General features: G+C 43.1%; 3 protein-coding genes across 5 annotated transcripts in view; all 3 read right to left on the minus strand.

The window, feature by feature from the left end:
* Positions 1-17,613, minus strand: part of aqr (aquarius intron-binding spliceosomal factor) — a 43,638-nt gene extending 26,025 nt beyond the window's left edge. The window contains exons 1-22 of the mRNA XM_079286457.1: positions 17,523-17,613; positions 16,956-17,060; positions 16,428-16,484; positions 16,168-16,208; positions 16,017-16,052; positions 15,802-15,922; positions 15,483-15,623; positions 14,466-14,534; positions 14,258-14,358; positions 14,076-14,152; positions 12,992-13,056; positions 10,967-11,083; positions 10,760-10,873; positions 10,541-10,644; positions 7,698-7,800; positions 5,815-5,935; positions 5,261-5,402; positions 4,593-4,771; positions 3,471-3,638; positions 1,550-1,719; positions 343-584; positions 37-186 (exon numbers count right to left, since the gene is read on the minus strand). Of these exons, the coding sequence (XP_079142583.1) occupies positions 37-186; positions 343-584; positions 1,550-1,719; positions 3,471-3,638; positions 4,593-4,771; positions 5,261-5,402; positions 5,815-5,935; positions 7,698-7,800; positions 10,541-10,644; positions 10,760-10,873; positions 10,967-11,083; positions 12,992-13,056; positions 14,076-14,152; positions 14,258-14,358; positions 14,466-14,534; positions 15,483-15,623; positions 15,802-15,922; positions 16,017-16,052; positions 16,168-16,208; positions 16,428-16,484; positions 16,956-17,030 (2,393 nt within the window). The 5' untranslated portion in view covers positions 17,031-17,060; positions 17,523-17,613. The remainder of the gene's footprint in view (positions 1-36; positions 187-342; positions 585-1,549; positions 1,720-3,470; positions 3,639-4,592; positions 4,772-5,260; positions 5,403-5,814; positions 5,936-7,697; positions 7,801-10,540; positions 10,645-10,759; positions 10,874-10,966; positions 11,084-12,991; positions 13,057-14,075; positions 14,153-14,257; positions 14,359-14,465; positions 14,535-15,482; positions 15,624-15,801; positions 15,923-16,016; positions 16,053-16,167; positions 16,209-16,427; positions 16,485-16,955; positions 17,061-17,522) is intronic.
* Positions 17,614-17,923: 310 nt separating this feature from the next.
* On the minus strand, positions 17,924-21,732 carry LOC306790124 (uncharacterized protein). 2 transcript variants are annotated; one of them, XM_079286241.1, is made up of 2 exons: positions 21,635-21,732; positions 17,924-21,369 (listed from the first exon to the last, which is right to left on the minus strand). In XM_079286241.1, the coding sequence occupies exon 2, from the start codon at positions 21,305-21,307 to the stop codon at positions 18,020-18,022; it is 3,288 nt and encodes a 1,095-aa protein (XP_079142367.1). In that variant the 5' UTR covers positions 21,308-21,369; positions 21,635-21,732; the 3' UTR covers positions 17,924-18,019. The 2 variants fall into 2 exon arrangements, with proteins under 2 accessions (XP_079142367.1, XP_079142368.1); XM_079286242.1 differs by lacking the exon at positions 21,635-21,732 and having other exon boundaries at positions 17,924-20,010; positions 20,143-20,268.
* Positions 21,733-22,443: 711 nt separating this feature from the next.
* The window catches only part of dph6 (diphthamine biosynthesis 6), a 56,056-nt gene continuing 51,142 nt past the window's right edge, over positions 22,444-27,357 (minus strand). For both annotated transcript variants that reach the window (XM_079287376.1, XM_079287375.1), the window contains exon 15: positions 22,444-25,665. In XM_079287376.1, the coding sequence (XP_079143502.1) occupies positions 25,547-25,665 (119 nt within the window). In that variant the 3' untranslated portion in view covers positions 22,444-25,546. The remainder of the gene's footprint in view (positions 25,666-27,357) is intronic.

Raw genomic sequence — 27,357 nt, forward strand, 5'->3', positions numbered from 1 at the left:
AACAGGAAGGCCCGAGTATTGGCGCTGACATCTCACCGTTTGGGCTGGTTGTAGGGATACGGCCCACGGTTGGGGGTGACAAAGGGCTCAACGATCAAGGACATGTCTTCCTCTTTGTTTTCCACTTCATCATCTCCCTGTCTCTTCTTCCCTTTGTCTGCTTTGTTTGAGATGGGAAACTTGATTCTGGTAAAACAAAGATGATGGATTAATACATGTATATTTAAACAATTGTATCTCAAATTATAGAACAGCAAGTAAATACAATATTAATGTATATCATGGTGACTCAGCCTCAACAAAGCCTTATTATCATTTGATTATCGGATCTTTGACTTTCACCTGAAAGGGAAGACTTGCAGTTCAGGGTTCTCCTCCGTGACCTGTATGGTGTAACCAGGGAAACACGAACGCAAGTGGTCCAGGGACAGAAAGGTGTCATTGAAGTCCAATGTGGAAATCTGATTGGGCATCTTGGAGTAGTGGGCACTGCCTGGGTCACCGTAGCCAAGGATGATGTCGTGAAGCCAGTCTGGGACAACACACTCTGTGTTCATCAGGTTTCTGATGGTCTCCAAGACGGCCTAAAAGAGAGAGACAGAGACATGTGGGCAATGAGACAACAGACAACGTCCCACAAGAGGAGGTTTAGCTGGATAAGAATAGCTTTGTGGTGGGCTGATGGGACAGCAGGTAATTTGTCTGTCAATTATATTTTAATGAACTGCAAGCAGTCTAATACCCTGAGCATCAAACATTGGGGAAGGGAACGCGTTTGCTTTTATCTCTGTCACACATCACAGATGGAGAAGAATGTTTCTTGAATCCCCATTAGTTCCTGCTCTTTTCAAATTCATAACAAAAGGAAACACTTCAAAATCATCTGTCACTGCTCTGGCTGTGAAAGACAGAAATGGGTTTAGTGCGGGATTAGAAATAGCAGGTTTGACAAAGCCGTAATGAGAAGCTCTCAACTGACAAAAACACTGATGAAGAGCAAAGGGGGGTTTTGTACATGATGAACATTCGGAATAAAAACAAAGTTTGCCAAAAATGGAGCAAAACAACAAATTAAACAAAAGTTTCAAACGATTGCGTGGATAACTTTACTATGACCTAATGGAAACTGTAACATCATCATATATCTCTTAACCTTCAACAGAAGGATTCTGCTGAGGACACCTGTATGTTATACTGAGAACAAAACATGGTTCTGCTTTCCTACAGAAAGGTTAGGATAGTGTACAGTGTTGGCTCGCTGCCACAGGGGGATTCTTAAAGGCGAGAGAGGAGTGGGGGGTACATAGCAAATGAACATCCAGTGAGGTGTGTCTCTCAGTGGACTCACTGGGGGGCCTTGAGTGGGTGGTAATATCAGAGTTGCCCTGGCCACAACCTCACAGCTACAAAACCCAAGGAAGTATTATATGTGCAATACATCACTCTGGGGGTGGTGTTGGTGGGACCAGAGCTCAAGGTCTGAAGGTAAAGTACTCCAATACAATGTAGAGCGAGGGCGGCTCTCTGTGCTTCAGCGTGTACTCCAAACCTTGAAATTGTTCTCCTTGGGTTTGCGTCTCATGATGATGTTGAAAGTCTCGTATGGGTCTTCGGTGGCACTCTGAATGCTGCTGGTCATGTCCTGTTGGTACTGGTTCGGGTCCAGCCACACACGGAATGTTCTGGCATCTCCTCTCAGCTTAGGCTTTGGGTCAGGTCCTAAATCAGAGTGGTTGGGGAGAATACTTGTTATAGCAACAGAGTAACGATAACCTTTAGAGATGAATAATAAATCTAAATTTGTATGGAAATCACTAAGTGTTATTCAGTGTAAAAAAAAATAAAGACATGAATGTATGCCAGTACAGAAAAGACAAATAATTAAATGTTTAAAATGAATCTCATCAGCTAATTCTAAAACCATGATTTCAGTAACAATTTCCATCCTATCCTTTCATCTGAAAAATAAAACTCTTTAAAAAGAACTCAACCCAGCCTGCCTTGCTTACATCTATGCAATTCCTGTTCCTGAGGAGTCAGGAGTACTCAGGAACAGGAATTACATTGCTGCTTGACTGACAGGTCACCGGCTGGAGGCTTACTCCCATAGGGAGCCTGTGTGGTGCAGCAAGTGCAGCTTTCACAGATGGCGAAATATATTATTGGATGGAGCTGCTGGGCACAGAGCAGGAGAGTGAAACGGAATCCTGTTTAGCCTCCGATGCGTGTGTCCATTCATGTGTGCGCCTGTCCGTGTGCACATGTGCAGAGCTATGTGGGGATCATCAAATCCCCCTTACTAAAATGAGTCTGGGGATAGGTTAAGAGTGGAAGCTACACCCTTAATACCATGGGATAACAATGCTGGTCCAAGGTGTGTGAGGATGAAATTTTAAGTTTTGAAACGGTTGTATGTGATCAATACACAATTCGATTTTAAAAGAGATGCATTGCATTAGTTTATATAACTTGCACCGAATTTGTACGTTTGTAACGTCATATTTTACACAAATATTCTGGATTTAAGGCGCAAAACCGTTTTTACAACACACCGTGTGAGTTAATTATCAGCGTCCCTCAATGCACGTCTCAGTACACGTCTCACCTTCACAAAGAGCCCAGTGATTCATGCCTCACCCACCATCCAGTTACCTAGAGTACTACTTAGCTCTGTTGGGGATCTAAAAGTTTAACCAAGCCGGCACTGGCAGGGCATGTTCCCCGGCAGCATGTCTATTTAGAAAGCCCTGCCCTCTGCATATTTAATCCAAACAGATGAGGAGAGGATAGGGGAAAGGGTGATTCAGTGCATGGACACATGGACACAGGGCTGCAGGCTAGCTTAGGTAAACCAACCACTCAGAGGCGCTGCTTTGGGCTGTGGGGAAGAACACAACACGATAAACAGGAGAGATCATGTTACTGAATAAACATAAGACCAGGGATTTGAATTTGATCTGCAGGGATTCCTCCAGTGTGGACACACACACACAAATCAAGACTCTGATTCTTATATTTGATGACAGCTAATTTTCAAGCTTTTAATCGCGAAATATGGTATCTTACAGATCAAATGCCATGCTCAAATAATGCTAGAACGCATTGTGGCCGGCTCTACCTTGTTTCAAAGATGGAGGCGGGTGTTTCCTCTATGATCCATTACTGACTTCTGCAGGACAAACACACTCAGTGTTCTCTTACAGAAGCACATCTACAGCCAATGCAGCTCTTCAGTTAAATCGAATAGATAAAGCAGGGGGCAGGGCCCAGAGCTCTCAGGTGTTGTTGTCGACCTCAGGTTAATGGAATGTTAATGTGAACAGGTCGGGTCTCACTGTGACGGTCGCCATGACAAGACCCTCTACCGAGGTCCTGTCGATAGGGATGTGGAAGGTCTGATGGGTGGATGGATGTCATGTGTCCCTGGCGTGTGTGTGTGTGTGTGCAGGCAGGGGCACATGTGAGCGTACCTTCTTCAATGACGCGCCCCTTGTCATCCAGCATGCCCTGCACCTCGCAGCCTCTCACGTACGCCAGACCAGTCTGCTCCACAAAGGGCTGGCGCCGGTCGAAGCGTGTGCCGTAGGGCAGGTTGGGCCGCACCGTGATCAGAAAGCAAACGTCATGCTTCCGCAGCCCTAAAGGGGTAAGAGGATGGAGAGAGGAGTTAGAGAGAGAGAGAGAGAGAGAGAGAGAGAGAAAAGGGGGAAAAGAGAACACAGGGAGAAAGAAGTAATGGGGGAGTGAGACAGAGTAGTGGTGTGGGGGAGTTCGGAGATGCGAGAAACCACCCTCTCAGCAAACACCTGATCTTTAAAACATGAAGCTCTAATTATACGATGGGGGAAGAGCTACTGGACAGAAGGAAGTCATACTTCACTCCTCCACTGAATTATAATTAAGAAAGTAAAACCATAAAAAGTGTATAAAGAAAGTGAAGACTTCAATTTGAAAACCCACTGAAAACATGCATTTATTTTCTACATTAATTTGTGCAATACACCATTTTTGTGTGTACATATCCATATCCTATAACTTTCTGTGGAAAGCTATAGTAGTCGGCCTGCCGGAAGCTTTATTGTACTTTCTATGTTCCCAGTGAATCAATGTCTTTGACGGCTGACAAGCTCGTCTTAACATTATCTACAGTGCCCTTATCGGCCACAGAGAGATGAAGAGAAAAACGATCAGAAAATAAAACAAAGAGGCTCAGGCTACGCAGAAATAACATGCCTTTAGAGACATGAGGTACGTAAAGGTCATGAGTCAAGGCCCAGCGGGATGGAATAGAGTGTGTGGTGAGAGACGACTTTATAAACTGCTTACTAGCACTGCTAGAAGACACAATACGAGAAAAAAAGAGGAAAGGAAAATGTGGAGCAAGGGAAAATGAAAGAGGAGAGTCGTGATCTATAATAGTCATAAGGTGGATGAGGATCAATCTTTTGTTTTTTGTTCATTTTTATAGCTAGATTGGCACAAGAGGGTCAATATGAAGGGTGGAATGACAAATATTAAAAGTGATTAAAACCTACAAAAGATTTGGCCAAAATGATTTACCAATGCTGGAGAGACACAAAACACACTAATACCTTCCCACTCGTGCTTGATATGATCTTGCACATTGAGGTTAACAGTGACGTCAGCTCGCACACGGGAAGGCCAGCTCTCTCCAATGTTGGGCTTGGCAACCTCTACTATGGAGAACGAGGTGATGGTCTGAGCCATCCTGGCCCAGCCCCCGAACACCGCTCCACCGTACTCCGATTGCCTGCACAGAGGGACAGACGCGACAAGGCGTTAGACAGGTGCTGTGGGCTGTTGTCGAGACTGAAATCAGTTGGATTTAGGGCAGCGCATGGCACCACTGCTTACTTATTTACTTTTGCAGCAACAACAAACAAGTTGCTACATCACTTGACATAATGGGAGCACGTAGTATGTTAAGCGACGGGGTTCCAAATATGGTGTACCAAAATGTCACAGTCTTTTAATAAAATATGATCAATGTGCCATGGCCACCTTGTGAGAGGGAGGATACCAATCGTCATTCATTGATGTAAAAAGACAAAGTGTGCTGCAGCGGATTTAATGGTAGACATTTGTTCTACTTAAACCTGAGATGCTAATCAGTGTGTGAGAATACTGATTGTACAAAATCAGGACTTTGAGAATGAGACAAAGACATCTTTGAGTCTTATAACAATAACAGATTCTGGATCAGGTTCCCCTCTAGTCTACAGAATTGAGGACATCTCACCATGGTTTCATGCGCCACACCACATCCTCAATGTCCTGCCTGATCTCATAGGTGGACTCGAGACGAAACAGGTTGAAGTTCCTCAGCAGGTAGTCATGGAGGGTCAGGAACTGGAGATTCAGCTTAGGTAGTGCTAGACAGCCTGAAAAGACAAACGAATGAACAGACAACCGGAGTGAACAACAATCCAAATGTGTGTGTGATTACATACACAGACTTACAATTAGTCAAAATGAGGTCATCACCATTTCTATGCAATTACAAAATGACCTATATTATGTAGCTACCTCTGTAATATGTAAATTGGTGCCTCGACACAAATGAGTGAATGTCTTCATGTTGCAGCTAAAGTAATATGCTTCGGGGGTTTTGCTTGAATGGTCAGTGGTGTGTGTGTTGTTTAAGGTGTCCTTGCCAACTGAAGAGGACTCCCCCCGAGAGAGTGTGGGAGTATAACGCACTGACTGGTCACTGGAATTAGGATGTGTGCCTCTAGCGCACATTAACTCACAGACACAAAAAACGACCCAAAATTCAACACATGCAACACACACCTTCGCCTGAGTAGTACTCCGTCGGGACAATGTTCTCATCCCAGATTATCTTCTCTGTTGGATAAAGAGGCATCTGGTTCAGTTGCTCAATCTGAGAGATTCTGCGCTCATGACGGGACACCTGTGAGAGAGAGGGAGAGACAAATGGCGAGAAACTGGGTTAATAAAGAAATGGTCCTTGCTTACTAGAAGACAGACCAGAAAATAAAGAAAAAATGAGGTACCTCATCAAATCAGGTACCTCATCAAATCAGGTACATCATACCCACGGTAAACATCTGGCTGAACTGAAGTTTAGTAGTTATGATGTCACTGGTTATTTTCTTATGCATACACTCGGGCTGAAACTAACGGTTACCGGTACTTTCATTATCAGTGATCCGTTCAGTCCACAAACCCGAACGACATTTTGTTTACAAATGTATGAAACTAATTCTCTAATTTGAGAAGCTGAAAACATCACGTTTGCTTTAAAAATGACTGAAACATTTAATCAATACTCAAAATAGCTTTTGCGTCATTTTCTGTTGATCAACTAACAGTTAATCGACAAATCGTTTAACCTTTAAGCACCAGTGCTGCTATGGTTTTGTGTCTGCATTTTGCTATTCCTACTCTTCTGGGGAAAGAAAGCATTCATTATTTACTATGTCAATGGTAGTGATGCTTCTTTGAGAATACCAACCAGCTCATCTGTTCCACCAGAGGAAGCAAACGGCCTAAACTAGCCTAAAGATTGGTGCTGCCTCTCACAGAGAATGCTTTCTCATCCCCAAAACATATTTATAAACATGTTTCTCTGCAGCAAGTATGATTATTTTGCTCCCGTGTTGCAGAGTTCTGGTCCTGGGCCCCTTTCCTCTTAAACCCACTCGGTCAGAGATGTTGGTTGTTGGGGGCAACCTCAGGCACAAACAAATGAGTCCCGCGACATATTGTCTCCTGCATCAATCTAATCAGATAATTATGAAGCGGCTCTTCTCCATCGCTTCTTGGAGAGGACCTGGGTAGGGTCTGAGTGGGTAATTATGAGTAACCGCAGGACAGCCTGGAAACACCCACTTTGATGAAACGGTCAACTGCACATGTGCGAGTGTGTATTTGGGAGACCAGCAGGACGCGGGACCGGTAGTTTTCCCGGAGGGGTTTTTAAAAAAAATTTAAATTGGGAGAGCAAGGGACGAGGAACCAGACAACACAATCAAACGAGCTCCAGCCTTTCAGGAGATAATTAAAGAAAAAATAAAATAAAAAATGGCTCTCAATCGCATCGACACCGTCTTCAATTTACCCTCCGTCACACAAATGCCCACATAAAGCAGTAATGTTATTAGAAGGCAAATTCAAGAGGGACGGGATGTGAAGAGGGGGATGCTACATGTATTCCAAGGTCAGGGGCTCAAATGAATGACTTTAAAATGAGAAACACAAAAGCTATTATATGCCGTAGCGCTGACTGCCCAGTTATTGTTCTGGAAAATAACTTCACTAATATCAATTATGCAGCTTTTATATTGCCGGTTGACAAATACATAGTGTTGCTCCGTTCCCATTTCCATCTAATCAACGCAGATGTCTGAAGCAACAACAATTGTCTGGGATAAATATTTGATGTACTGAAAAGCAATGAGACCATATTATATGCTAAAAATGTTCCTAGCGTGTATATTTGATAAGCTCTCCCAAGTTCACAAGCCACATGTCACAGGTACCCGTCTGCAGATCCATCCAAGATTGTGCTGTACCAGATATAATTATCTTAATAATTATTAAATCCATTAAATCCCACTGTGAAGCCCTCATACCTGCATTGTATGAAAGACACTTAACATGGTATTTACTTTTCTAAGCCCTCCTTTAATGAAAGCCAGGACTGCACTCACCAGCAGCTCAAGGAGAACCTCCTTGTCTTTGGTGGTGTCTTGTCCTTCAGGCAGCTCTGGCAGCAGACACAGATACGAGGCCACCTGGTGGAGCGTGTTGGGACTACGGAGGAAGAGGAGATAAACAAGTGGTTCGTCAGCTGGAAAAGTTGCATTTGGGAATTACACATTTGAGCACTAACACTCTTGTCCAGAGGATAGAGATTGAGACGGGGACATTCTGATGTCTTCTCATATTACAATGATTCAAAAAAACAACTTTCAGATGATGTTTCATTTCTTCAGTGCATCAGATTTACAAAAAGGAAAGAATGCGTCGTTCAGCCTCTCCCGCTCCCTCTGAAAAAAAAAAGATACTTCAAATAACGACGGCAACACCACTATATGCGTGAAGATACACAGCCTTATCAAATTCGTTGTGCTTGTTAGCACTGCTGCACAAAGCAATTATCCGTTTGCGTTGACTCATTTCTGCTCTGTCAGCGTGTGCGTGTTAAGGGGTCGGGGCGCACTGATGCGACAGGATTAGGAAAATCAAAGCCCGTCCCCGTCTCGGAAAGCTGAGGCATGGCTCTCTGCATACAGACCTGTTTTAATGAGGCTGACACACTGTGACACAGGCAGGGTCTGGTACACAACGAAGGGCAGGGCCCGGACACATTGTGACAGCCCCGGACAGCCACGCGTGGCACTGACCGACTGTATCCGTGCATGTGCATGCATTCTGCTACTTGTGATGCCGCGCTCGGGCAGCGAGGTGGCAATTCTGCCAATGTTGCAGTTTGGTGGCCCAGTAGGTGACCCGGCGTAGGTCATGCGGACACTCCTTCTCCTTGCCTTGGCAAAAAAATAAATAACCCCAGCGCAACAACTTAACTCTGAGTAATGGAGATGACTGGTCCAGGTCATGATGGACGGCTGAGCTACTGGCAGGGTAAGGTAAGGATGTAATAGAAAGTAGTCTGCAGTTAGTTCAGGCTGTCTTGACCCTTGCTCACATTTTTGATGAACCACACAGAGACTTTATTAAGGTTGTGTGTCAGCACCTTAGCAATGAGAAGGACATGGTCAGATATGGGCACTTTCATTCAGATAGCTTGATGCTTTTGTGTCCACACAACCAGAACACGAGACAACAGCACAAGCCCGACAAACCGTTGTTTTTTTAATTGGACAAATAGAAAAACTACGAGAAATGTCTTTCACGGCTGCTTGAATCTCCTGCAAATGAAGGTGGCTTATGCTTTCCACCATATATTCTTTTCTTAGCCACATAATATCCTCAGAATAGGAAGGATTAAATGAGTGGAATTGATACAAATCTAAACTCCCTTTCCAACGACAGGCCCACACTGAAGAACTAATCCACAGAACTAATTACACACATTATTTGGGCACTTTCACATGTGATGACTCTCTTCAATTTTGCTATCATTTCGCAAAGTGACGCACACTCTTTGATCATGTAGTCAATTAATTATTGTTTTTGGGCCTGAAATGACACTCGCACAAACTTACATGTTTTATGTAACTGAAAGAAAGTGTGTGTGTGTGTGTGTGTGTGTGTGTGTGTGTGTGTGTGTGTGTGTGTGTGTGCAGACTAAGCAATAATGCTGCGTTTGTGTGTTTGGGGGACTTAGCGGATAAATTGTGAGCGGCGGGTGACTGGGAGCTTAGCCTGTGGGCAGCACAGCTGGAATAAACTGGCATTAGCGCGAGTTGCTTGGATGAAAAGTGCCTCGTTAAATCTGATCGGCATATTTGGAGCTACCCAGGAGCTGCTTCGGTGACAGTTGTGGAGCAGGGAACAATGCCATTATTGCGACATTTAAAACCCCTAATTCTGGGGAAAGGAGCAGAGCTTCCACAAATACACGAAACGGTACGGCTCAAGTCTTTACCTGATTCAGCTCAGCTCGGCTCATAACCCTCTGCCTGGCTCAAAGAAACTTAGTTTGGGGTTTAAGAATGTATAATCCACGACAGAAGTTAAAAAGAGGTGATGGATATAAACACATCAACTGCAAAGAGGAAATCTGTGTTCCAGCAGGGCACCTCAATGACGTCACATACTAGACAAACATAAGTAATCAGCCAAAGCATTGGTGGTTTAAAGACCTTCGAAAAGTATCAAAATACCAAGAAAGTTAGAAAGCCAAAGTAATTACAGATTACCAATGACTGAATGTCTTTTCACTCCCCTTCACGCATGTGTTCAAGTTAAGGAAACCACACACAGGCCAGCTTTTTAGCTCTTTGGCAAGCTAACACGATCTGACAAACACAGCTGTTAAGAGAGTTCATTCTCAAGCCACTGAAAATCAATTTAATTAATGAGGCGTGCCTCTCTCCCTCTCTGGCTGGTACCAGCTGCCTGTTCAAGGGCTCACTAGCTGCCATTTAGCAGGGAAGTCAGGCAGCAACGATGCTGATGATGCTATTCTGCAACATAGGACCAAGATAGGAAGTCTGCATGTGTGCTTATGCTTTGTATGTTTTGGTAATCAGAAGTCAGATCTGTATATTATCTGCTGACGAATGATGATGTGCTCTCTTAAGGACATTAAGTACATACAGTAGGTACTTGTGGATGAGGCAGAATTGTAAAAAGCAAAAAGGCGGAGCCATCCCTGGGTTGATATGCAGAACATTTACACATCAGGAAGTAGTCCCGTTCTCTAAACCAACGGTCCGGTGCAACTGAATTTTAGTATTAACAGTTGACTGTAATTGTACTCAGTCCAACCATGCATAACCCTCCCGCCCCATCCCTCCATCTGTGCACTGACAAGCTGCAAGTGCACTTGTTCGTTTCACGATTCATTTCGGATGCTGTGATTTACCTGAGATGCCCAAAGTGTTTGGTCAAGGACTCCCGAGTGTCTACTGCTGCTACGTTGGACAGAGAAAAGTCCTCCAACTCTGGAAAGTGAGCGAAAGCTGCCCTCTGGAAGACGGAAAGCAAAGAGCAAAACACTCAGACTGATGTCCAAATACAAACAAAATGACATACAGAATATGCCCCTGCATGTCTGCCTGTCCCTCTCATGTATGCCGTTTACCTGTAAGGAGAGGATTCTGTCATAGTGCAGCGTGGTCATCTCTTTCCCCGTCAGGGCGTTTCCTGTCTGGTCATTGATCTCAAAGCCGGTGTAGAACTTCAGCATGTCCAGCAGCTGCAGAATAGAGACGATACAAGTTACTTCTACATGTGAGAAGCAAGAGCAAAGGTGGATTAGGATCTCAGAGTGTTTGCTCGTGTGTCGTACCTGGCAGAAGAGGTGCCCCTCCTTCTCTCTATGGGTGAGGCTGGACAGGTGGCAGCTGACCACCAAGTGAGAGTCATCCAACACGGTATTGAACCAACGCCTGGTGGGCAGCAGGGCCTAAACACACACACAGGACAAACACGTTTACAACTTTGGACGACATGCTTGCGGTTGTGGCTAAAATACCAGACCTTTACGCGAACTGGAATGCATTTGGTAACATACATATGTAGGGGGAAATGCTACTTCAGTGGACCAAAATAACTAGGAAATGAGGTATTGTATGAACGGGCATTTCTCCGGGGTCTAAATAATCAATTGGCTCAACAACCACCACATTTCCCAGCATATGGAACATAATTATCCAAATATTGTATTGATCCATGGTCTTTTCTTGTCTTGAAACATATGAGAGAGGCAAACTGGCAGCGATGAAGACCTTAACATCAAGGAAAGTACCGGTACAGAGAAGCTGCCAAAATGAGATATCTTTGGTAGGAATATAATAAAGAACTATTGTACATGTTGATGACAGCACACAGAACAGAAAGGGGTTCAATCTATCACATTATCAAGGCTGAAAGAGAAGAACTGCAACCGCGACTGCATCGTGAAATAGAATATGAAATGGAACACTGAAACGCAAAACACCAACAAAACAACATATCTATTATTTTATTCATTGAAAACAGCTCTTCAAAGGCAGCAGGGGCTGCGAGCGATACCGAAAAACGCAGAGAGAATGGATACCTTTGTATCAGACAGCCATCTTTGATCTCAACGCGGTTCTGACAGCCGGCATACAAGAGGCATTAAAAACCGGGAGCTTTCATTTTCAGGTCCTCTTCAGAGAGGGGAAGTATGGATTTCAGGCAACTGAGGCTTTGTAAAAGGATAGCGCTGAAGGACAGGAGATGTCTCTGGAGACAGTTAGCTGGCCGGCCACTAGCCGCTGCCAGGAACAGCAAGGCCGGCCTGTCAGCAGGACAGCCAGATGAAATCTATTGAGCTCCGCTCGCTAGAAACAGGAGATCTGCACAGGCAGCAGCAGCAGCAGCGGCGATCTTATGTGACATTGTGTCTTCACCTTAGAGAGCCAACCTCATTGGCCAGGCTGCCTCCCAATAACACCGTGTCAAACGGTTTCTTTTAAATTAACCAATACGATGATAATTCATAGAAGTTCCTTATCTCTAAAAGCTATTTCATCACCCTGAAAATGGCAACTCTTACTCCGTAACTGAGATATATACTCCCCTGCATGTCAACTACAGCAACTACAACCATTGCTCTCTGTGGCATAGGAGCCGATATCGTATAACGAAAACCTTTTTAAGTCCACTGCAGTGACGCAGGTTATACCAACATTGACAATCTAATTGGGCAAGAGGACACTGCTCCTACATTAGAGTGCAGCCACATATGAGCCAATCTCAACAAGTAAAAAGTAAAAATACATATATTTGCAAATAAGAAAATATGGCTCATGTTTTTGTTAATAGAATAAGGAAAAACAAACATCTGTTTATCAACTCCTTCAGACACTGGCATGATTCATATTTGGGTCTCAGGTCATAACCCCTTTGTCTAGCAGACACTGCACATTACTCCTCACACCTTATACCAAATGTCAAAAGCCGTCAGGCTGAATATAACCTCTCATACTCCAACCAAACACTACTGTTTCAAATACTGCAGAGCTTTGCAGACAGCAGTACAGAGACGCACAGGGTGGCGCTGAGGCTGGACATTCAGCCACCGTCTGTGGACCTGAGTTAGCTGGACGTTTGAAGGACAGAAGGCAAATGAGCTCTGCAGAGACGGATGTCGACACCGCTTCCTTCCAACAGGATACCACGATTAAGCAAATACACCGTAAATACACGGTGGAAATGACTGTCTGCTTAGTCAGTGTGAAGATCGGGTGCATGATCTTGCCGTGTACATTTCAAATAGAGCAATCCAATCTATGGAGAGAGGAAGTACAAATGGCAAAAAAGAACTGAGACAAGCTTTATGTCTTACCTCCAAATCAATCATGAGCTCGATGAATCTCTCGCAGTAATGTACTTTGTCCATGCATACAGGCCCTATGGAAAAGGAAGGAGGAAAGGACGGAGGTTAGCGCTTTACGTCTTTTCAGGGAATGCACGTCGTCAATGACTAATGCAAACTGAGAGGCTATGTGAACATACAAGGCCAAAAAAGATGATGAGCTGCAGTGGAAAGGAGGTTGTGTACTTTTCACTGCAGTTATGAGGCGAGTTTATTTGTACAGCACATTTCAACAACAAGGTAATTCAAAGTGCTTCACATAAATCCATTAAACGCATAAAAACATAAGGCAAAAAAAGAGGAGATTTAAAAACAATTAAGAACATATGTTCACATAGAATATATATATATATATATATATATATATATATATATATATATATATATATATATATATATATGTATGTGTGTGTGTGTGTGTGTGCGTTTAAAGTTGAGGCGTGCAGCACGAATTAGAGTGATGTGGATCCTGCTGGGCTTCAGATTGTAATCTACTCTGTCAGGCTTGAATTCTACCTAAACACACAAATACACATGTTCTGTTTTTAGCATTCAGGTGGGGGGGCCTCGGTGTCGGCCTGCATTACAACACAGTAGTCAGAGCCGGTGGCTGTGTGGCAGCTGGAGCACACGCTCCCTCGGCAGCTGCACAACTCATAAAGAAAGGAGGGAGTAGTGCAACTGGACCAGTGAGGGGGAAAAAAGCGCAATATTGAGTTTCATACTGGCAATAAGGCCCTGGAATGAAGAGATGTGCTCTCTGACACTGTGCAAGCTCGAGAAGCACTTACGGACATTAATCATGCTGGGAAAGATAGAAACAGCACATGCAAAGACCTGCTTTGGGACGAAAGCCACAGGGAGAGTCCCCCGGGGTTATTCACTTTACTCAATATTTGAAGGTAGCAATCCACACCAGGGATGCATCACTTTCTTTTATTAAAACAAGACCAAAATCTAGGGGTCATGCTTCTTTCTGAATTAATTCTGTGTTTGTAGTTGGACACAACAATATGATATCCCAAGGGAAATAATTGTATTTCTCACTGTTTACCTGACGGCGGAATTGACACGAGAACTCCAAGAAACTTTTTAATGAGAGCTGAGAGGAAGGCCCTCTCTTTCTTTGCCCTGAGGAAGACACAAATAAAGCAAATCAGAAAGAAAGCTCAGACACACAACACAATTTCCTAGTCTGTATAGAAGTGAACACCCAAGCGAAGAAAGCAATATTACTGCTCAGCTGCATCGGTATCCATCTTTTCAAATTTCTTCTTGATTAGATTCCAGAACTTCTGCAGCTTTGGGACTTTCTTAAGCTCGTGCTGGAGTCTGGACTGCAACGTGACAGAAACGAATGAAAATATCAAACGGCTTCATTAACTGGGGCGTGCCAATAACTACCAGCAGAAAAAAAAAAAAGAGTAATAGATCGACATCTTACTGGAAGGAGGCACATCCACATAGGCAGAGAGATCAGCTGCTGCACCTGCTCTCTGATCAAATCTACTTCCTGGGAGGAGGGCGCACACACACACACACAAATAGAGAGAGAGAGAGAGAGAGAGAGAGAGAGAGAGAAAGAGAGTTGTCAAAATGCACTGCATGTGTATGACAGATTGTTATTACACTTCAGCCCCTGATAAAAGTCTGCAACTGAAATATTTAGAGGGCTTTATAGGATACAATCAAAGTGCAGGAGGCTATCGCAGCACATTTTAAAGTGAGACATCTGCAGTGCTTCCCTGTGGTTTAATGCGGCTGCAGAGGGGTGGGAGCCGGCCAAAGTGGTCCTGTCTAGTCTGCTACTGCCCCCTAGTGGATATTACCAATACTTTCCCTTAAATGACATTTCATTTGGATAAGGCTTTTTGGCATTGCTTACAAATGAGTGAGACGCCCGAACCCGTTTAAAACAAAAACCCTGGTTAATCAAATCCTCAAACAATGGAGAACAGTTCTCTTCCTTATTTTAGCGTATTTGACAAACTATCACATGTCCCCGGAGTCTGGACCCAGATGTTGTACACAGCAAAATAATATACCACAGTGAAATAAGTAATCAAAGTTTTCTCATATTCAACTGCACTCGTTATGCTCGGTTTAGCTTTGAAATGATCGTATCCAGACGTACACTAATAAACACTCCTGCCATGTCTAGAAACCCTGATTCATGATATGATGACATTTTAATTATAAAGAAAATGCTCGATACAGTGGTTGATATTACCACGGCTGCTCTTTGCTATATATAAAAAGATAAGCAATACAGAATTATTTTTTTAAATGTTAATTTGACAAACCATCTTACCTTAAACCATTTAAATATTGTAATCAAAATATTACTCCCAGTAATCTTTGTACTGACATGAAAACTAACATCCTCATTGACCTTAAAAGCAGCAGCATAACACCTTTAAAAGTTACACTCCTCCACTGAGTGAAAACATTAAACACACACCAGACTGTTGAAACAGTGGTCCAAGAAGACCAGCAGCACCGTTTGCTCCTTCAGTGTGAGGCCAGCCTCCTCCCCTGCCAACACAGCTTCCATCATACATTTAAAGAAGAATGGGAAATGGCTGGTCTCCCTCTTGAACACCTGAAACACACAATGCAAAAGAAAAAAATATATATTGTAGATAGGCATCAATTTAAATGGTAACTGTAAGACTGTGCCTTCACCATCTTTACAGTTACTCGTATAAACACGGTCTCTTCGGGCGCTGGGGTTCCCGTGCAATGACAGGTAGTCTTAGATGAGGCGCTGCAGTTCTTACCTCCCAAGCGGGGACATTCTCTCTGAATTTCTCGTTGACGATGCAACAGATGGACATGAGGTAGGCATTGCTGGACACCTTGGGAGTGTAGTTCACCCACAGATAGTTCTCAAGATACTGGCTGAAAGGTGAGAAAATCATTTATGAATATATATCCATCAACTTGTTTTTATATAATCACTGCTTCGTTAAAAAGAGGAGGTGAAGTATCCCACCTGAACTCAAGCAGCATGATTTTTCTGATGGCAAATCTGAAAATGTGAGTGAAAGAAGACAAAAGAGCGAGATACCGGTAAATTAGAGTAGCATGTGTCATTGGATTGCGCACAGCAGCTTAAAAGGCAAATATGCAACATATTTACTTACTTGGACTTGAGAATCTCTGTTTCATAAACATCTTCCATCACCTACACAAACAGCAAGAGAACAGAGCACCCCCCCATCAGAATGACTGGTACCAGCAGCCCTTAACACCTCTTTATTGTACCAAACTAAAACACACAAGTAACTATCACCATGAGAAATACAGTGCATAGAACATGTGTTTGCAACTTACTTTGTAAAAATCAGTTTCACGACAAAAATGATATTGACACCTATAAGATGCAGCAATGCAGAAAACTCACCTTGGCGTCAAAGGGTAGTTTATTCTTTGCATGCGGAGCCCAATATTTATTCGCCAACTGAAACAAGAAACAATAACATCAACAGCAGTAACAAACTGCAGCAGAAACATCCACGGTTCATCCGGGACACATGATGTTTTACAGCGGGTGTACAGTTGGAATACTCAGAGGTTCAACTTGATAAGGAAATACTTTTGTGGTTTTCTGGATTCAATTGATACTCTTCTGGTTAATTTTCCAATTTAAATTGACTCTCTTCTCAACTGAACATGATGTGATCCACAGCACACATACTCAAGTCCTCTGTCACAGGTACACTCCTCACATATTAGTACCATCTATGTGGTAAAATATTCTGTGTAAGCATCATTCTGGTTCATTTCAAAGAGACATTGTTGATGAATTACAAGTAAATGCATACAACTGATGGCGTGTGAGGAGGTAATCTGTATTTGACATAAAAACACAATGGGATCACGTATTTCAACAGAGCTGTGTTGTAACGTTTCGTGGGCAATAATTCATTACCTGTGTGACATATTCTGCATTAATCTGAGACACAGAAGGCGCTGCAGCCTTTTTAGCCGGGGTTTCTTTCTCCATGGTGGCCCTCTCAAGCTGCTTCAATGAAAGCTGTGGGAAAAATAAGAGATGATATGAAGTTACTGATGGACACCGGCAGGCTTTAGATTTAGCTGTTTGTATTTAACTAACGCCTTAAAACATGGAGCCACTATACACATGAACAGTGCTGAGAAGCGTGGCTAACTTTAGCTAACTTAAGTTAAAAACTTCAGTGGGTCAAAAGTGTTTAATTCTCAACATTATAACGCTAATATTCCTACGTTTTCCCGATGCTTTAATAAAGACAATATCAATGCTAAACGTTTCTATTATGTATCATTATAAATATAGCAGGCGTCGTAAAATACGAACCCTGGATAACCTAACTGCTCCACAATACTAGCTAGGCGATGAGCTAAGCTAAGCTAATTAGAATATGGAGGCTGACTCGGGAATAGCAGTTATAACAACATTAATGATAGACCCATAGCGTACGCAAACATATGATAATAACTAAATCAGCTCACGAACCTTTGTTTATTTCCGCATGAATGTAAGTGCCGTTGTACGACTGGTTACGCATGTACACAACCAAAACGCGCTGGCTGCGACTGACTTCCTGAACAGGTACGTCCCTAAAATCGTCCCCAATTACCAAAGCAAGTCTTTTGTTCCTACTATGTAATAATAATAACAAACTAATCTCGTAGAGGCTATCATAAAATATACCAACAAATGTAACAAAACCAAAACGAATTCAACAAGAGGCACAATACAATATGAATGAATTTAATACAAAAATATATAGGTCCGTATATTTGGACATCTATTACATATTTTACATACATACAGTAAACTCAAATATCAGAATCAGAACCATTTATTGCCAAAGTATGTTGCACATACAAAGATTTTGACATGACGGGTGGTGCATAACATGAAACAATCAATACAGTGCAATATCATGATCATCATAAATACAAGTTTATCCCCCGAAAACAAATATTACACAGTAATGTTGATTAATATCAATGAGTCAGTCGGTGTGTTCTGACGTGTGATGACTGTGTGAACGTTTTGCCACAAATGTCACACCGAAACGGCCTCAGACCCGTGTGGATAAGATAATGCCTTTCAAGTTTGGAGGGAGAAACAAAATGTTTGAAGCAAATGTCACAACGATTCTTCCGAGCTGTCTCTGTCACTTTAGGTTGAACATTAGTCGAACAAATATGTTGCTCAAGATCGTTTTCGCTCTCAAGACTTGCAGAGCACACGTCACATTCAAACACATTCAGTGGTTCACACCAGTAATCGTCTGGCTGCATTTGATTCTCAACCAACAAAGTGACAGGTGCATCATTAAGCAGCTTGTTGCCTTTAGGCTGACATGCTACTTCTACATTATGTGCATTGCTCTCATACTGTGAGAAAAGTGGAGCGGCCATGTTTTGATTTTGGACAAGCTTATCGATTTCAATGGAAAGTTCAGAGGGAAATGAATAATGGTCTGTAGCCGGATCATAGTCGCATGAAGCCTGATAACAATAATCTCTGAGCTTTTTCTCAAATGCATTGTTCTCCTCTTGTAAGCCTACTTCTGAACCTGCCAACCATTCAGTGTGTGTTGCCTCTGAGAAACAAGATGAACCTCTTCCAACACTTGTATAATGTGACTCCACCTGCTCTCTTGTTGCATCCACATTCAAATCTGTACAATCTCTGAGGTTATCAAGGCATTCATCCTGGAGATGGTCAGTATTTATTATTTCTCCTTGAATATAATGCGAGACCCTGTCACCCTGTCTGCATCTGTTCTCGTGAACTTTTAGATGTCCAAGCTGTGTGAAGGTTTTGCTGCACGAGGCGCATTTGTACGGCCTCATCCCAGAGTGAGTGACCAAGTGCCTTGAGAGCTTGTACGGAAACGCAAATGTCTTAAAGCATATTCGGCATGTGTGAACTTTCCTTTTTTTACAAGTTATGTTACTTTTAGAGTTTGTCTTAAGGAGATTGTTCACTTTTGTGATAGATATTGCGGGCCTGGTGCACAGCAATGCACTCACTTCATTACCTTCTGCAACATGAGAATTTAAACGTGCACCGTCTTTGTTCACGGATATATTCTGTCGAGGGATCTGAACACTGATCCTTGGCTGCCGTTGACAATCTGCTTTCACTTTTCTAACGTTCTCCTGTTGATTGACTGGCTTGGACGGTTTCCTCTCACAGTGAGTTCTTTCGTGGGTTTTCAGATGTGACGCTTGCCTAAATGCTTTCCCACACAAAACACAGTGAAATGGTTTCAAGCCCGTGTGTACCATCTCATGCCTTTCTAATTTAGAGGCACTTGGGAAACACTTTAAACACTGGAAGCACTTGTATTGCACGTTGTCTGGATTTTGCATTGAATTAGCAGTCTGTGTCCTTTTCACACTCGCTGTGGAAACCATTCGCACAACCTCATTTTTCTTTGAGATATGTGGCGACATCGTATCTGATTCCCGGTTGTCATTCTGAATAATTAGCATGGAGGGGGTCTGATCCAGGCGTTTCAGGGAGACTACATCGCTGCCAGAGTGTGTCTCAAAATCCTGACGTAGTAACATTTCCTGGACTGGGACGTCTGCTGCAATCCTTCTGTTGAACCCACCTCTGCAAGAAGGCGGCCGATTGATATACAACGATCGTTGTTTGTGATATCTAGACCACAGGTGTGTGCGACAATGGACCCTCAAGTGTGTTTTCTGACGGAACCTCTTTCCACACATCTCACAGCCGAAGGGCTTTTGTCCGGTGTGAATCATCATGTGCCTTTGGAGTTTTGATACCGACGGAAAACATTTTAAACACGTATGGCAGCGATGTAATTTCTGCCGCTCGCTGCCGGCATTGCAGGTTTCCTGCCGCCGTTCTGCTGACGTGATTACCTCACAATCCCGAGGAAGAGGGTCGTTGCAATCACTGCAGTTCACGCTCCATGTTTCTGGTTTGACGATGATGTTCAAGTCAACAGGATCTGCAAATAAATGAGGTAAATGACGTATTTCTTCAGAATCAGACATTTTCACATTATCGCTGTTTTGCACAGTTTTAGGAGTTCCCAACTCTTTTAGGTTGCTACAAATGTTATGATGACGCACTGAATCACCTTCCAACTGCAAGGACCGGTTGCAAATCATGCTCTGGAATGGTTTCAAGGACTGCTGTGTGAAGCGCTGCTGCTCTTGTTCATCTGACTGATTGAACGATTGCTCTGGCTCCACGGCTGCTTCCGACTTGATTTCGGTCTCGACCAGGTCCCGCACAGCATTTACATCTATTTTACACTGTAGCTCCAGTTCCACTGAGGAATTCACACGATTGTGATGGCCGGTGGGACGTTGCTGAAATGACGACTGAAGCTGCAGACCTGAGGCTCGTCTGCCGTCACAAAACCTTTGCTTTTTCCTTTCAGTAACGACAGAAAGTGAACATTCATTTTCTGCACTTAAATGAGATTGCAAGTGTACCTTCTGTCTGAAGGCTTTCCGGCAGATCATGCACGAGTAGGGTTTCATCCCCGTATGAATAAGGAAATGCCGTTGCAATTTGGATGGTGAGCAGAAGGTTTTGAGACATTTAGGACACTGGTGCTTCAAAGTCATTTTGCTTCCGCTGGAGCTCAATTCTTGTGACTGCAGGGGCCCTTTCGAATAGACCTGTTTAGAAAAAGGCTGGCCTGACTCTCTGCTCCTCTCAAATTGTTTTGGTTTGTTATGAGTTGGTGATTGAATCCAACGGTGAGGAGATGACGTAAACGACTTCAAGCGGACTTTGCAGGTGTATCCATTGTGGGCATTGCATATAGATGTGTCTCCTTTTGCAGAATCAACTTGCTCCTGAGTTATTGGATCCATAACATGTGAGATACTGCTCCGAGTCTTCAAGGCATCATTTACATGTGGCATATTTTTAGGTGGATTTCCAGTTTTGTGAGCCACATTTTCTCTTTTCCACTCTAGCTGGGAGGCCACAGGAGATGACACAATCGAAGGCATTACATTGTAATTACAACTGCCACGTGTGTTATTCCCTGCTGCTGGTTTATTATTTGCTTGTTGGTTATGAGTTACAATGCCATCCTGTAGTAGACAGTCTGTTGGAAGCCTTGGATGGTGGACTTTCTGCAAGTGTGTTTTTAAATGATCAGACTGTGTGAAAGATTTCCCACATATTGTGCAGACGAAGGGCTTCTGGCCAGTGTGGATGAGATAATGTCTCTGAAGTTTAGATGGTGACGGGAAAGATTTTGGACAAACAGGGCACGGATGCATTTTCAAATCACCACATTCGGGATTTTTGTTCCCTGTCCCAAGTGGTTATCCTCTCATTAGACCTAGAGAAGAAAGTAAAGCATTAAAACCTAAAGCAAGCAGGCAGGAATTACAATCAATGCGATGGCAATAGGATACATGTGATTCCATAAATAAAATGAAACTAACCTCGCTGTAATTAACATTCAAATTATGTTTCCTGTTTTAGGAATTTGACAAAGGCGGTAGCAGTATAGCCTGCGGGAATCTGCAGCAGGTGGCGAATGAGCCTTATGTTGGATGACTAATATATAACATATAATATATAATCCAGTCAAACGTACTTACTAAATACGTTTGAAGCTCCCTGAGGTCCTATTATAACTAATGGTTTCATCAGAAGTTGGCAGCGTCTGTAGCTCGTTAGCTTTCTTGCTAACAATACGTCTATGACGTTACCGGATGTTACTCTGGCAAACAAATATGTACGTCCCTCAAAAATGTACGGCCGGAAACAAAGGTTTTCGGTCAGTGCCAGAGCGGGATACCACATGACAACGGGTGTTGTTTTTTTATAGATTGGCTATGCGAAATGATACGACCATGCCATTATAATGCTAAACCTACCCATATAATGACAAACCCTTTCAATAACTCTTTGACCAGAGAACAGCTCGATTTGTAGATCAAAACAAAGTGTTCTGCTGTGCCCCACGTTGGATCGGCCAAGGCTGCTGGATATCAAACCTTGCTCCACAACTTGGCACAGACATCGACGACTTTATTGCAATCATATAGCACCTCTGTGAAAACGTGCCCGTACTTAAACATTTTTTTTTATTAATGTGGAACAAATATAAAGAGTCCCTCATCACAATCATGTTTCATCTTTTACTGTACACATCATCACATTAGTGTATGTAGCCTACTACGTAAAATATCCAGCATACAGAGCATAGGCTATGGTGTGAAAAGTACACAAATTATCATTTTCATTCATTTTGGTTAACACATTTATTTATAATTCTGTAAATGGATATACAATTCTGTATGGATATACAATTCTATACAAAAGAGTTCTGAGCCGAGGGATTTACTTGTCTGTCCTGCGCCAAGTGTTGTTTGGATTTGTTGTACATATCTATTCCTTTGTTTTGGCAGGTTTAATAAAATATAATAATGTTACATTTCAGAGGTAGGCCTTACCAAAAGACAGCATTGTGATTCAATTGTGTGTTGTGTCTTAGGGTTTTGGTCTGTGAACCTAGTTTCGTCTAGCAAGACCCAGGCAGATCAACCAAAGGCTTTCAAACCCTGTTGGATTTACAGATATGAATATGGTTTTCGCCTCAGTTTTTCTGGACATTTGATATTCCTATATGTAGTAGAAGTAAAATCGATTAGTTCATCGACAAAAATGAATCATTGTTGATTGTTGATTAAGTTGTTATTCAAGAAAATGTCTAAAAGATGAAATTTGCACAGCAAAATATTAAATCATGTTTATTTACCCAAAATGGGTTGATTAAAGATACGTAACATACTACAATATAACACTGAGTTGTTGACCATCAAGAGTAAAAAAAAAAACTAAAATGAAAATACTTCCATGAATTCAAAATACAAAAGAAATTAGAAATGTTTAGAAAATAATTCTATGTTTTAGTGTCTTAACGCAAAACATTGAGCCGAATATATCAGTGATCTATTATAGAAGAGAGATACATGTAAAATATTTCTTGTTTTAATGCTTAATGCATACATTTGTGGCACTCGGTATATACTGCACAAATGGAATTGAAAACTATTTCGCTTTTAAATGACAGTTTATGTTGACCACAAGAGGGCAGCAGACACCACTTAATAGCATGTGATGGCTTACCAGTTCAACAGTTAGAACAAGTTTCATTCAGTCAGTGCTGTGACCATGAAGACATGCTTTCACAAAATGTCAGGGGAAGAAAACAATACATTTTGTACCAAAAATTATTCAAATATGCAAACAAACAAAACCACAGTCACTGAGGCAAACAGACCACATTTTCAAGAGGCGTCTCGTGCAATGCGGCCGCTTCTGAGCTGGGCTCCCCTACTGTGGCCCACTGCTACGGGGAAAGAGAGTCACACACATCAGCCTGGTTAGCCTGGAGGAAGAAACACATAGTTAAAGTCCATGTGCAAGGCCACAATGACAAGAGCCGCAGGCTGGTACACTGTGCACAAAGGACAACGTTAGCCACAACAAGCAGTTTGTTTGCAGAGCGGTTTCAGGTCAGCTTGGCAGAAAATATACATTTGACAAAACACATGAGAAAACCAAATGTCACCCTGTCTTTATTCATTTTGGGAGGACACACAGAGGTAAAAACACAAAGAAATGTGTCTGCCACAGGCCATCACATGGGCTATGATGAGCGTGTGCATGAAAACAGGCCCGCTGAAAGACAGAATGCATTGTTTATAGTGTGATCGACAAGTGGCGGTCGTGCACAGAATTTTAGTGGCAGCGCTCCTCTGTGTTTACAGAAATGTTCAGTCTCGTATTGCCGTGTTATAAAGCCCCTGTAATTGAACCATTGCTCCACTAAGAGGAATAAAAAAAAGCACATGCATTCAAACCTCAATACAGAAATGTCTTGCAAATGTGGGATTTTAATAATAGAGTTAAATGCAGTGGACATATTTAATTGCGATGCATTGGGCTGGTGTGTGCTGTTTCTTCATTTTCATTGATCAATTTGGACAAAAAAACATGCACATGCACGTTTGCTCAGCACAGTCTTGTTTGGCATTCAAACTGTGACACACATTTAGACATTTTAAAGAACACAACTGAGAAAGAAAACCTTCTTAGTGGGATGTCTTCTTCAGCTATTTTGTGTCATTGCCAAATCGTAACAGCTCCATTTATTGAAAACACTGAAATATAATCAAATATTTGTGGAATAAATGTATCGGTGTTTACTTGACTGGGCTGGTACAAGCATAGAATGAAAGTACTGTATTAAACCACACCTATATCATTGTGTGCATTGGACAGCTGCATCATTCAACAATTCTGAATGTCCCCCTGGTGAGGCCCTTTAAAACCAAACAAGTGCACGTTAACACACACTGTATATTTATGGAGCATCGGCTTGCTCTTTCTCATAAATAATTGCTTGTTTGTGTTTTTCATACCCTCAATAAAAACCTTCAGGCGCTATTGGCTGCCTCTATTGTTCAATTTTTGATAACAACAATCAAAACAACATTGCGGCGGGTGAAGATCAATAGCTCACTCCACTCTGCCGCCATCACAAGCACAATGAAGAGAATAGCCGGAGTGAAGAAGCATTCCAACTCCACCATCAATACGGTTCATGATCTTTGAGAAAAGAAATGTTCCAGGAGCAATGGTTAATAGTGTTATTTTCTTCCCACATCGTCACAATGTCCATTGACAGCCCCAGCGCATACACACACACACACACGCCTGCCCTGCAGCTGTGTGTTGTAGTGTCCCTCTCCCATTAACCAGGTTGCCTTAGAATCAATAGAAAACATAAAGAGGCTTAATCTTTTCAGGTGCGCGGTGCTGATTGCCTCTTACACAATAATAACACACCTTGAATCCCATAGAGCGTGAGAGCGGGGGACACAGTCCCCCTCATCCGCACACATTACACACTGCCACAAACAGTCACACAGTAAATCTACAGGTTTACAACTGAGCAGATGGTGTTAGCGGGGGCGCTAGGCCTTTATGAGGGGTGTTAGCTGACGTGGTGAGAGAAATTCCAGCAGAAACAGTGGGATATCAGGGGATGCAGTTTATCGCCTGGTGGAAGGAGACACTGCTGGTGTCTCCTTTTGTAGACTACGGTCTCCAGTCCTCTGGTATGCAGCTTCAGGTTATAGAAGTTCCATAAGACTCGTCTCCGAGGCAGAATAACAGCTGCTGCAGTATTCAACTCCAGGGGAGGACAAAGTGACTTATAAGCCTATAGCTTCTGGGATATGAAGTGGAATAAACACATCCTCAGAACCGCACATGATCAAAACCACTTGCAGACAGACACAGCGTTGCATTTCAACAATCAGCAGTGACAAACAGTCAACATTAATGAGCAGTTGTGCAGTTTTTATTTTCCACATTCACTGATGACCTGTTGTAAGTCATTGGGTGTTGGGGCTGTCAGAGTCACTCCTTCAGAAAAGCCCAAATGCATTCCAGTGATGTGGATGACTGGAGTCTGGTTGTTGACGCTGGCTGTGTTTCTATAAACTGAGCCAGCAGGACAGGTGGAGGATCTGGGAATCAGGCAAGTCCAGGACCGGAACCAGGGCCACAGAAGGACTGGACTCTCCCAGAGAGCTTCTTAAACTTTCTTCAAGTCCTGGCAGGTAAAGACGGGGAGGACGATAAGGGGGTGAGGGCAAAAAAAAAGAGGGAGGAGTTAGTTTCATGGGAAGTTAGGTTGGAGTTGGACATTAGGTTCTCATATATCTGCCCCACTGGGGCTTTCCCAGGGCAGAGGCTGCACTTAACCCTTCGACCGGGGATCACAGGCCTATTTACAAATTATTGGCATTCTCAAATCCATGGCAGATTGTAGACCCCCCCCCCCCCCCAAAACCCCCAATCCGACTCCCTGCAGACATATGGTCAGCAAGGACTGAACTCTAAGCTATCCCTCCCAAACTCACACACACAGAGCCATACACAACCAAACACATATACACTGAAGAAAGGGGGGGGGGGGACCCTGACATCTCCTTTTGGACAATTCAGCAGCTTGTTGGGGGGGGGGGGGGGGGGTCTAGTGCAATGTATCCTCTGCTCCTGTTGTGTTGGGATGTTAGGAAGCTGTGTTGGGACTACCTCTCAGTTTTACTGGAGCCAAGAGATGTTGTTAGTGTGTGTGTGTGTGTGTGTGTGTGTGTGTGTGTGTGTGTGTGTGTGTGTGTGTGTGTGTGTGTGTGTGTGTGTGTGTTTGTGAGTGCGTGTGTGGCCGGACTACAGACGGGCAGTGGACATGTGAGAATTCATTGAGCGTCTCAGAGCCTGGTCTTGATGACAGCCTGTCTATTTAGCAGCAGCCCGCTGGGATGTTGCCCGTTCCCTCCTCTGCTCTGTGCACTAATTGGTCACAAGTGTTCCTGTCTCACGGTTGACTGTCCTGGCTTATTCCTCACCATGCTGGATGGTACTCGGGTGTGGTCACTGAGATCTGGCATGGTAGGGAAAATATGCTACCATCACTACAGCAAATCAATAATTTTTTCACCAACCCCATCCGTCTAATATGATGTATGCCGAAATGTAACTGCTGACAACTGAACCTGGGTCTCAGTGGACAAACACAAACCGATGCTCTTTAAATGACATCCACGACTGACATTTATGTGAACTTGCCGAGCGAGAAATCACGACAGAGAGGTTACGTGAGCGGTTCAGCACTATTTAATAAGCCTCATTCTCTTTCATTTGAAGCACACGCAGCATGCCAAACATCCTTACAAAGAGCCCACACACCCTAATTAGCTAATATGCACTACAGCTTAAAATACCCCCACTGAACACAGGCCTTTTTTTGGAGGGCATTAAAAGCCTAAATATGTGTTATCAGAGCATGTGGTGCTCCCTGGGAAGCAGGATCCTCTCTGAAGATGGCTAGCTGACAACTGAGTGAGCTGGAGAGATCACAGACAGGACGCTTTTATTAAGAGAAGAAACACACCCTTCATCACACCTTGCGCACTAAGCCTCTTTTATGTCAGGACGTTTTAATCTTTGTACTAACGGATAGGAAATAATTGCGCTCTCTCTTTGAGAGTGTCTTTCAGTGTCTGTGTACACAGACATGCCTGCTTATGCATGAATGAGAGACATGGGGGGGGGGGGGGGGGGGGTGAAGGTGACTTGAGTGACCAGGCAATTTTGTGTTCTTTTGTCTGTGAAAAGCGAGAAAAGACAGATCGCTTTTCTCCAGTCGCTATTAATGCTTCTGTAAAAATCACACAAAATGCAACCAATCCTCACCCCCTGGTCGCTCAGCCCCCCCTTTGGGCTACACGGGGCGCCTCAA

Source organism: Melanostigma gelatinosum, assembly GCF_949748355.1.
Source record: "Melanostigma gelatinosum genome assembly, chromosome: 16".
NCBI classification, from domain to species: Eukaryota; Metazoa; Chordata; class Actinopteri; order Perciformes; family Zoarcidae; genus Melanostigma; species Melanostigma gelatinosum.